This window comes from Dipodomys ordii, unplaced genomic scaffold (assembly GCF_000151885.1).
Source record: "Dipodomys ordii isolate 6190 unplaced genomic scaffold, Dord_2.0 Scaffold40, whole genome shotgun sequence".
Taxonomy (NCBI): domain Eukaryota; kingdom Metazoa; phylum Chordata; class Mammalia; order Rodentia; family Heteromyidae; genus Dipodomys; species Dipodomys ordii.
The window spans coordinates 9,640,783-9,652,052 of NW_012267256.1; the positions used below are offsets into that span (position 1 = coordinate 9,640,783).

The following is an 11,270-nucleotide window of genomic DNA, read 5'->3' on the forward strand; positions in this document are numbered from 1 at the left end:
AAGAAGAAGAAGAAGAAGAAGAAGAAGAAGAAGAAGAAGAAGAAGAAGAAGAAGAAGAAGAAGAAGAAGAAGAAGAAGAAGAAGAAGAAGAAACTCCAGCTGGGCATGGTGGCACATGTCTATAATCCCAGTACTCTGGCTTCTGAGATAAAAGAATCATGGGTTTGAGGACTGCCATATCTACAGAGCAAGTTCAGGTGCAACCTGAGATAATTATAGTGAAACCCTGCTACAAAACCAGAAATGCACAAAAAAATTCAACAGAACAGGGTTGGAGCATAGCATATATGTGTGTTTGTAGGTACAGGTGTTGCCATACTTACAGGAATTAAATAACTGCTAACAGCAAAGCAAAGTTGAGCCTTGGGAATCCCTAAGGAGAATGAAGAGAACTAGGCTTCTCCAAGACAGGGCGATGAGAGTAATCAACTGATGGATCCGTTCATTCAACCAGATTTCCTGAGCTCCCAGTGCTTAGAAGAAAAGACTTTTATTCTATGTCTTTTCTTATATGTCTTTTCTTGAAGGATAGTCATCTTTGGAAGAATGGTTTTTCCTATCCTACTGAGTTGTAATGACAGAATTTACTGTATCTACACAACCTCCTTAAGTTAATGTGTTGTTAATCCTGGGAGACTATTGTTTCCTTTCATATTCTATTTTGAAATGGAGGTCTCTTTTTTTTTAATTTTTGTTGCTATCAATGCCAGCTGTTGGCAATTCCCTATGTGCATCCTCTCTGACTGTGGCAGGCTTGATGTAGCACTTTATCTAGGCTCAGCTATGATCAACCATGATCCTCACGTCTCAGTCTCTTGAGTGGCTAGTTTTTCAGGCATGAGCCACTGGCACCCGGCTACTCCTTTTTGTCTTTATTTATTTTGCAATACTGGGGATTGAACGCGGGCCCTTATATTTGTTAGGTAAGGCTCTATCATGGGAGCTATACCTCTAACTCTGCTTTTACTTTGGTTATGTTCAAGGTAGGGTCTCACTTTATCCTTTGGCTATTCCAGGCCATTGTCCTTCTATTGCTGCTTCTCTATGTCACTGGGCATGCCAGGCATGGGCCACTGCTCCCAGCCATGATGCTTCCCCTGTAACTGGAATAACAAGCCTGTGCCACGGTGTCTGGGCATTGAGTGAGATGGAGTCTGGAATCTTTATGTTTAGGCTGGCCTTAAGCTGAGCTCCTCCAGACTCTGTCTCCTAAGTGGCTAGGATTACAGGCTGATTTGTTTGGCTGATGTGGTCATTTCTTTCAAAAAAATATCCTATCATTCAGGGAGAATTATGTAAGAGGCAACATGGATCAAAATGCATCATACTCATAACCTGATTCTGGAATTGAAACTTATTTGTATAACTATTAAATAAAAAATTCATTGTAAGCATAAACTGACAAGTTGAAGTGAAATCATGCTGTACAACTAAAAGGTATTTTTTTTATCAGAGGGGAATGATTTTTTTTTATTATCAAGGTGATGTATAGAGAGGTTTCAGTTTCGTAAGTAAGGTAATGAGTACATTTTTTGTCAACTTTGTTACCCCATGGGAAATGCATTTAAAGAACATTTTTTATTGTTATGATAAAGGTGATATGTACAAGAAGTAGAGCTGTGGCTCAAGTGGTAGAGCTGTAGCTTTGAGCAAAAGTGCTCAAAGACAGTGCCCAGGCCTTGAGTTCAAGCCCCAGGTCTGGAACACACACACACATACACACACACACACAAAACTACCTTAACTTAGCTGGGCACCTAAGTTAGTGGCTCCCACCTATAATCCTAACTACTCAGGAGGTTGGGATAAGAGGATCATGGTTTTCAGCCCAGGGAGAAAAGTCCATGAAACTCTTATCTCCAGTTAACCTCCAGAAAACCAGAAGTAAAGTTGTGGCTCAAAGTGGTAGAGCATTAGCCTTGAGCAAAAAAGGTCAGGAACAGCATCTAGGCCCTGAGTTCAAGCCCCATGACTGACAAAACAGGTGATGTACAGAAGGGTTACAGTTACAAAATCAGATAAAGAGTACATTTGTTTTTGTGAACACTTACCCCTTCCCTCCCTCCCTCCCTCCTTCCCTCCCTCCCTCCCTTCCTCCGTCCTTCCCTCCGTCCCTCTCTCTTTCTCTCTCTCTTTCACTCCCTGTTTTTCCTTCCCAGCCCTTACATGTTATATAGTTCATTTTCAACATAGTGTCTAATGAGTACCATGTCTGCTTTGTAAAGATTATGTCTGTATGTATTTATTTTTGCCAGTCCTGGGGCTTGTGAACTCAGGGCCTGGGCGTAGTTCCTGAGCTTCTTTTGCTCAAGGCAAGCACTCTACCACTTGAGCCACAGTGCTACTTCCAGCTTTTACTGTGTATGTGGTACTGAGGAATAGAAGCCAGGGCTTTATGTATGCTAGGCAAGCACTTTACCACGAAGCCACCTCCCCACACCCCTGAAGATATATATATATATTTTTTTTTTTAAATAATGAGAGATGACTTGAAGAGCAACCATGTTTCATTCCAACCCATTTTCTCAAAAAATATAGATATAAAAATAATCTATCATTCTCCCTGATGTGTGCTTGTGACAGAGAAAGAGAGAATCTTTAAAGAAAGACAAGCAAGCCTCCTATGTGCCCATGAATTAGGCACCCAGAAAATGGGTGAAGAGGGCGTGAATTAATGCATACATTGCTAGGGTCGGGGACAGGGTAGGCCTGTAGGCTGATCAGGAAGCAAACAGCATCTCATCAGTCAGCAGCAACTAAATGAATTCATCACCTGATCCCACAACTGAATGAGCAAAGGCCACACAGGCTCCACTGTACCTTGGTTGGCATGGGCTTTTTGAAAGAGATTTCAGCCTGGATCCACACACCTCGCGGGGACTCGAGCACAGACCAGATCTTCTCTTGAACCATGTGGTTTTCCTCAAAGATATAAACTGCGAGAGTGTCGCTCATTTTCAAAAACCCAGAGATGGCATAATGAAAACGTAGGCAATACTGCAAGTTTCCTGGTAGAGAGGGACCGTAGAGCCTTCCAATGTAGCCAGGCTGAGATGTAAACTTGGTATTGGCCAGCAAGTAATACCCTGTGGACATAGTAAAGTATTTAGTGCAAGAGCAATAAGCTAGTCCAGCTTATTAGGGAAGAAATTTGATTACATTTTGCAGTGGATCTACACAGTGACTATTCCCACTGGCCTTTAAATGACAGAAGGTGTTTCTGTCTGTGGTTTAAGTGATAGAAAATATCTATCTGCATCTGTTACAAATATCACCTCTTGAGACCCCTGCATAAACTTCAGAACCTGATATAGATTTCCTGTGGCACAGGCTTAGATCTGGTCATCAATTAAGGGTTATACTTTTCAGCCAGGTGCCAGTGGCTCACACCTGTCATCCTACTCAGGAAGCTGAAATCTGATGATTAACCGTCCGGGCCAGCCCAGCAGGAAAATACCGTGAGACTCTTTTATCTCCAGTTAATCATCAGAAAGCCAAAAGTAGAAGTATACCTCAAGTGGTCAAGTACTGGCTGTTTTTGTTTGATTGTTTGTTTGTTGTTTTGATAGTTTATTAGAGACAAGAGTCTTCTGGTCATTCTCGCCCAGACTGGTTTGGAACCATGATCCTCATATCTCAGTCTCCTGCATAGGGAGGATTTCAAGGATGAGCCATCAGTGCCTGGGTTAATTTTTTAAAAAACTGATTTCTTTGTAAGTAGGAATAAGACTGGCCCAAAATGCATACCAGGTGAGATGTCCCTGTAGATAGACTCCCAACTCACCGAAACCAGTAGTGTGGTCGCCAGCCCGATACATGTTAGGCTTTACTTTTACCCGGGTCCAACCAAGACCTTCTTTATCTTGGTAAAATTTGCAGAAATCTTCCTCAAAATTACAGCTTGCTTCCACAGCACTGAAAGGAAGCCCTGAGCAAATAAGAAGCAAAGTTACCATCAAACTCCAGGATCTCTAAGGACAACATCAACGAATTGACAGATCTGGCTACAGTTGTACCAGGGGAGACCCAAACAGAAAAACCACAGCAAAATATTTTTACCCTAATGGCAGGCTGACAAGTTAGCAGCAAAACAGTGTTTGAACATGACAGGGAAATTGTTCTCTTCTTTTCCACAGGGAGAGGAGAAAGGAGTTCTGTCCACACTCTTGATGAAAATAAGTAAGAATCAGACTTCAAAGGGAATTTTCTTGCAGGATGTAAAGATTGAGTACTTATTATACACTTCTTCACAACTCAAAATCCACTGATATAAAATTTAAAAGACAGAAAGGATTTTTAGGGACTCAAGTTCTCTCAAGACCTATGTTTTGGAAATGACTCCAGAAATAATTTTTCCTTTCTTTATAAGTCTCTGTGGCAAAAGCAAGGCCCCCTCTCTATTTTTAATTGGCATTAGTAGTAGGAGTTTCTCAGCCTTTGGAAAATCATACTCAGTAGAAATCAGTTCAAAAGTCACACCATATCTAGAATCCTAGCTACTCAGAAGGCTGAGATCTTAGGATCATGGTTCGAGGTCAGTCTGGGCAGAAGAGTCTGTGAAACTCTTATCTCTACTTAACTACTGAAAACTGGAAGTGGAACTCTGGCTCAGGTGGTAGAACACTAGCCTTGAGTATCAAAAATCAAGGACAGTACCAAGGCCCTGAGTTCAAGCCCCAAGACTGATGTAAGAAATAAAAAAAAAGTAAAGAAATAAATTTACCAAAACAAAATAAATAAAAAAATTTAGAGCAAAACCAAAATAAAGCTTGAAAGTAAGCAAGGGCCACCTCTTCCCAGGGTGACACACTTAATCACATGGCCAAGGTTTTTATGATAATGATTGTGATTATGGGGGGGGGTGGTAGTTGGAGCAGGGTTACAGGAGTTTGAACTCAAGATCTGAAGCTCTTACTTGGCTTGATTTTCTTATGTAGGTCATTTTTCACATAGTGTATACTGAGTAGCATGATTGCATTTGTTCACCCTCCTCCCTTCCTTTCTGAGCCCCTTCTACTTTTACCCTCCTCAGTTAGCTTTCTTTCCCCTGAAGGATGGTCCTCTACCACTTGAGCCATACCTTTAATTCTGGCTTTTTGCTAGTTAATTGGAGCTAAGAGTCTTTCAGATTTGTCTGCTTGGGCTGGCTTTGAACTGAGACCGTCAGATGTCAGCGTCCTGAATAGCTAGGATTACAGGCACGAACCATGGGCACTGGGCTATGATTATATTTTCTTTGGCAAAATACTTTCTCTTAGAAGTGCATTTGTCTACAGTCTGATAACAAGAAAATTTCAAAATCATAATTGATGGGCTAAATCTTTATCGCTCAGAACATGGCCTCTACCCTGAGACAATATCTGATCAGTAAAGATGGCTCAGATGGCCTGTCTGTGGCTATCAGTAAGCTGCCCAGGATCTGGAGCGGGGGCAAGGCCTAGGACTTCCAGCTTGTTTCAGAAGCGTGGGTTAAGTGGTAATCACAAGTTGAGCTACTGAGAGTGTTAATGTCTAGGGAAGAGTGAGACAGAGGTAAGCCCGTGAGCCTCAGTTAAGGATCATTGAAAAAAAAATTAAAAAAGAGAAAGAAATTAAAGCCCCTTGAAGCAAAGTTACCCAAAGGCATCATCATGTAAGCTTTAGTTAATTACTTGCTGCCTGATTTTTGAACCGCTTGGCAATGAGAGCTTTTGAAGATAAACTAATTAGCTGGAATTTGCTACAGTCTGAGAAGACGAGTTGGAAGTCTTTCTTGTCCTTTCTTCGCCTCCATCAAATTCATGGGCATAAACTCATCATCATCAGCTCTCTAGATCTAAGCCCCAGTAGTACTGAAATACGTGGCTATTGGGTAGTGTGCACTTGGAAGGTTGTTAACCTTTCAGGGTAGCTTTATTTCCTATGAACCAGCTTGAGGGCAGTTGGAGACAGTCAAAACTGGCTGGTGGAAGTATGAGTGGAACTCTGCCCCAGACTTAGGAATCACGATGATACAAGGGGCCGGGTCTCTGACAAAGCAGAAAAACCCTCAAGGCTGAGAGACAAGGGAAACTGTGGAAACTTCACCTGTGATCTAAGCAGGAATTGGATCCGAGGTTTCAATTGGACAAGAGGTCTGGGGAGTATGTCATTCATGAAGGGGACAAGACCTGGATTCAGGTAGTGGAGAGGACTCCTCCTGAGAGGGGGTATCCATGATCGGTCAGGTCCCTAACCTGGGTGCGGAATGGCCTACAGACCAAAGAAGTTGAGTCTGTATCTAGCAGAGGAATTCAGGGTTAGGCCTTCAGGCAGGATTCCTAGAAGTAGATAGACTGATTGTCAGGTAATCAAGACTTAATAAACCCAAAGGAGATCTTATTCCTAAAGAACTCTAGGACAGGAGAATATATGGGAGGAAAAGGTATGGCAAGGGAAAAGCTGTAAGTCATGGGGGAGGGAGTGTCATGTCTTCTGGAAGCATCCTGAGGTGGAGGTTAGGGAGCTATGTGACATGATGTTTAACATCTATGGCTCAGCGATGAATCTTAGTTCTGGAAGGCTAGATAACTCTAAATCCAACTAGATGGTGGCAACTGATGCTTTACACTTTGAAGTAATTCCCGTCTCAGCCGACTAGAGAAATAAGGAAAGAAAATTCTAGATCTAGCTGGAGAAAACAGACAAAGGAAGACAGAAAAGAAAAAAGAATGTTGGCACCTGTTATGAAACAGAAGGACATATACTCTTTGACATGCAAGATAAAGTATGAAAACCAAAGAGTTCAGCTTCTAGAGACTCAAAAATACACACCTCAGCTACTCAAAGAAGGAGAAAATAAAATTGGACATTAGTGGGTTAATGTCTGTATCCTAACTATTCAGGAGGCTGAGATCTGAGGATCACAGTTAAGCAAGCCTGAGTAGGAAAACCCACGAGACTCTTATCTCCAATTAATCACCAAAATGCCAGAAGTGGAGCTATGGCTCAAGTGGTAAAGTGTCAGCGTTGATTTAAACACTGGAAGGTGCTTTGGTCCCGAGTTCAAACCTTAGTACTGGCACAACACAATAAAAATAAATAAACTTTTAAAAAAGAAGGAGAAAGCAGACTCTGATTGGCACATTCATCAAGGCAAAGTCCTTTGCAAATTTCAATCTAATCCCTAATTCTCCAGGAAATGAGTGGACATTTAAAAAAAATTAAGTCAGGGTTGGGAAGGTGGCTCAGTGGTAGAGCGCTTGCCTTGCATGCCTGAGGCCCTGAGTTTGATTCCTCAGCACCACATAAGCAAAAAGAAAAAAAAGCCGGAAGTAGCACTGTGGCTCAAGTGGTAGAGCACTAGCCTTGAGCTGAAGAGCTGAGGGACAGCGCCCAAGCCCAGAGTTCAGGCCCCACGACCAGACCCCCCCCAAAAAAAATTAAGTCAATAATATTGTCACATGACCATGCATTTCCCATGTCTCCTACTCCAAGCTATCACTGTCAAAGACGTTAATTAACTCATTAATATTCCCAAATAGCTCTGTGAAGCAGGACTCCTTTCTCCACAATTGTAGAGCTTATTTCTTTGAGATTCTAAACACGTCACATGGCTTACAAAGGCAAAACTCGGAATGTGAATCCTGAGTTATGTTATATTACTTTCAGCAACAGACTGCCAATATAAGTAGAGAAAAGCTCCCTTTTCAAAAGGGAGAACTCATATGAAGGTTAATTTTATCCGCTCCTCTTCTTCAGCCCTCTCTCTCTCACAGGGCAGACAGTGAGTAAATACTTCTCCCACATATAAAATCTGGAAATAGAAGGTCAATGTAAGTGTAATAAGAGAAAAGAAAGTTCCTAAAAATAATCATAAAGAGGTTATGAAATTACTACTAATGTAATCTTAAATTAGGCATGAGCTCTAGTTTGGAGAAGTCAGACCACAAAGGTCAAGTTCAAAAATATTATCTCCCATGCTCTAGACCCAGAAGGAGGACTCATTAAGAAGACAAGACAACCAGTGTCTCTCTAAGTGTCTCAAGGATACAGTTCACTAAATGTCAAGGTCAACGGCATGTATCTGGGTTATCGCTAATACAGTGTCATCCTTTATAGTACACCATTTATTTTTCAAATCATTTTGACTCAATTTGCTTAAGTTTTTTTTAACAGAAAGTAAAGAATTTCCTGTTTCTAACCATCAGTTATGGGATTATAAAACTGGCCATGATAAACATTTTAATTCATTTAATTGAAGTATGAAAGAGCGCAAGTAATTACATTAAGAGGATATAATATTCACCCAAAACCATCCTCGAGATATCTACCAAATGTGAACATCTTTAAACAAACAAACCTCAGATACTTCAAGTTGGAAAGAGTCTTAGAATTTTAGTTTCTAGGTTGTGAGAGATCTTTGCATCTACCCAACCACTGTCTACTGATCTAAGATAGCCTTTGAGTTGGAGTAAATTAATGTTTAATTTTCCTTTCTTAGTATATGGAGGAGACACGAGGATCTTAAGGTATGACAACTTGCCTATAATTTCAGAAAAATCAGATTCACTCTGTGAGGGCAATGAGTGTAAATAGTCCAGAGAGATGACAAGATGAAAGACATGGAAATCAAAGACAATTTAAAGCAATCCATGACCACAGGCATCTATTGAGAAAGGAAAATTCCTAGTAGAGAAGAAGAAAAAGAATGCTCACCTGTCTGATTTTGGCAGTGAACAGGTGAGAAAGAAATATCATCCAGGGCAACATATCCTCCTTTGGGACCATTGAAAGCAACTTCAAAAATAACCTGAAGATGGAAATACATGCTGTTTACATGCTGTTTTTGCTTTTAACTATGATTCAGAATGCCATGCCAATCAAAACAGGTAAGACAAAATTATAAGAGACAATTATGTTCTGAAATGTAAGCATTTGGACAATCATCTACACAGTCAACCTATATTCTTCTCTTTTAGGGAGAATGAAATTTCTATAATTTGAACATTTTTATCCCCTAAAGAGTTCAATGTTGAAGTCTAAATTCCTACTGTGACAAAATTGGGAGATGAGTCCTTCCAGGAGGTTATTTAAAGTCTCAAAAGAAGTTGGGCACCAGTGGATCATGCCTGTAACTCATGCCTGTAAGCCCAGCTAAGCTAGCAGGAGGCTGAGATCTGAGGAATGCTATCAAATCACCACAAGTGCACAGATTCTCTTCCAGCCATCAGGAGGAACACACCCTGCTGACACCTTAACCTTGCTTAGACTTGTGGCCTTTAGAAATGTGAGACCCAACTCCCTCTTTACTAGCCATATTGAGCTACTTTGGTAGAACCATTCTAGAAAGCAAGTACAAGGTCTGATGTCTCTGGGCCTAACAAATTATTAGGAGGAGCTGAATCTTTAGATTGGTATTTGAAATGTTAGATTTTTTTAAATGTTGACAACTTGAAAATGAAAAAAAAAAAAAAAGAAAAAGCAAGCTGGGTGCCAGTGGTTCACGCTCGTAATCCTAGCTACTCAGGAGGCTGAGATCTAAGGATCGTAGTTCAAAGCCAGCCTGGAAAGGAAAGTCCATGGGACTCTTATCTCCAATGAACCACCAGAAAACCGGAAGTGGTGCTGTGGCTCAAGTAGTAGAGTGCTCACTTTGAGCTCAAGAGCTCAGGGACAGTGCCCAGGCCTAGAGTTCAAGCCCCACGACCAACCAAAACAAAACAACAACAACAAAAAAGCAACACACACATGCACACCTAAGTTTTTCTTGTTGCAACCCAAACTCACAAACTAATTTCCATTGGGCCACAAGAGCAAATAGAGCAGGGCCATCAGTGGCTCACACTTGTAATTTTAACTACTCAGGAAGCTGAGATCTTAGTATCATGGTTAGAAGCCAGCTTTGGCAGGAGTCTGTAAGACTCTTATCTCCAATTAACAACATTGACAAAACACAAAATAAAATAAAACCCAGAAAGAAACAAAACCAATCAAAACAACCAGAAGTGGCTCACGTGGTCGAGTGCCAGCCTTGAGCTGAAGAATCTGATAGATAGTGCAAGGTCCCTGAGTTAAAACCCCAGAACTGGTACGCGGCACTTGCACGTACACACGTGCACACACAAGTCCATGGAGGCCTGGGCAGGCTTTGGGTGAGGAAATGGCACACTTTCTGCAAATGGCACTGTGGTCTCTCCAGGGCCATTTTGGGTGATACAGACAAGAGAAATAGGAAGGAGATGAGAACATTAGTAGATGGGGTACATCAGAACCCACAGATTCTGCAGCAGGATGGCAGATGGCACCCCTGAAAAGCAGCCAGCGGGATGAATAATTTGCTACGTCTTACTTTAAAAGAAGCTGGGAAAGAAGCTGTAAAAGGCACAAAGTGAAAAGTGATGGTAGGGGTATTATTAGCCTGTGATCACAGACTCTCTTCAAAACTCCAAACTCTCTCAGGCACCTCACACTTGGCCACCACAATCCAGCCCCCCTGAACCTCTTCAGGTCCTGTGGGACCCTCAAACAGAGCAGAGCCTCCTCCCTCAGCTGTAGGTGAGGTTTTAGGCTAGAAAGTTTCCTACATTCTCTGGCATCCACCAGCTATGTGACCTAGAAAAAAAGAACGTGTTAAACATCTTCGACAGTCTGTTTCCTCCTTTCTCGTGGGGATAACATGATGGATGTTATTGGAGAGTAATTGTGGAACATGCACGTTCTGAAATCCATACTTAGGACAGGGAAGTGTCAATATGTGTGTTTAGAAAAAAGTTCCACAAGGATAAACACCAAACTGTGAGTATTCTTTGTTGTTGTGAGACTGGCTTCAAGGTTGTCCGGTTATTTTAATAATTTGCATTTTCAACTTCTTCTGTGTTGGACATTTGTCCCTTAGACAACTATTTAAAAAAAGATTTTGGAGTCTTTAACTCTCATTTCCCGAGTGGAATGTCTCTTTTTGTAATGAAATATTTTTAATTGTTATGAGAGGTGATGTACAGAGCAGTTACTGTTTCATAAGTTAGGTAAGAAGTTAGCACATTTCTTTTTGGTTTCCTCCCAGTTCATTTTCAATATAGTGTCTAGCGAATACCACTGATGTATTTGTTCAACCTTTTGTCTCTCTTTGACTATTTCTTCTTACTTTCATTTTGTTACACTAAAACCGATCCTTGCTAAAACTTTTTTTAAAGTATTAAATGAAATACAGTAGATTCAAGGGAGAACTCAAATAGGCAATGTTAAAGTTCAGCAAAAACAAAACAACAACAACACAACCCACCAGGAAGTGGATATTTGAAAGGGGTGAG

The 11,270-nt window shown here is 41.1% G+C and overlaps 1 protein-coding gene across 1 annotated transcript in view; it reads right to left on the reverse strand.

Moving 5' to 3' along the window:
- The window catches only part of Mamdc2 (MAM domain containing 2), an 81,797-nt gene that overhangs the window by 45,702 nt on the left and 24,825 nt on the right, over positions 1-11,270 (reverse strand). The window contains exons 6-8 of the mRNA XM_013018399.1: positions 8,677-8,770; positions 3,785-3,928; positions 2,821-3,086 (exon numbers count right to left, since the gene is read on the reverse strand). Of these exons, the coding sequence (XP_012873853.1) occupies positions 2,821-3,086; positions 3,785-3,928; positions 8,677-8,770 (504 nt within the window). The remainder of the gene's footprint in view (positions 1-2,820; positions 3,087-3,784; positions 3,929-8,676; positions 8,771-11,270) is intronic.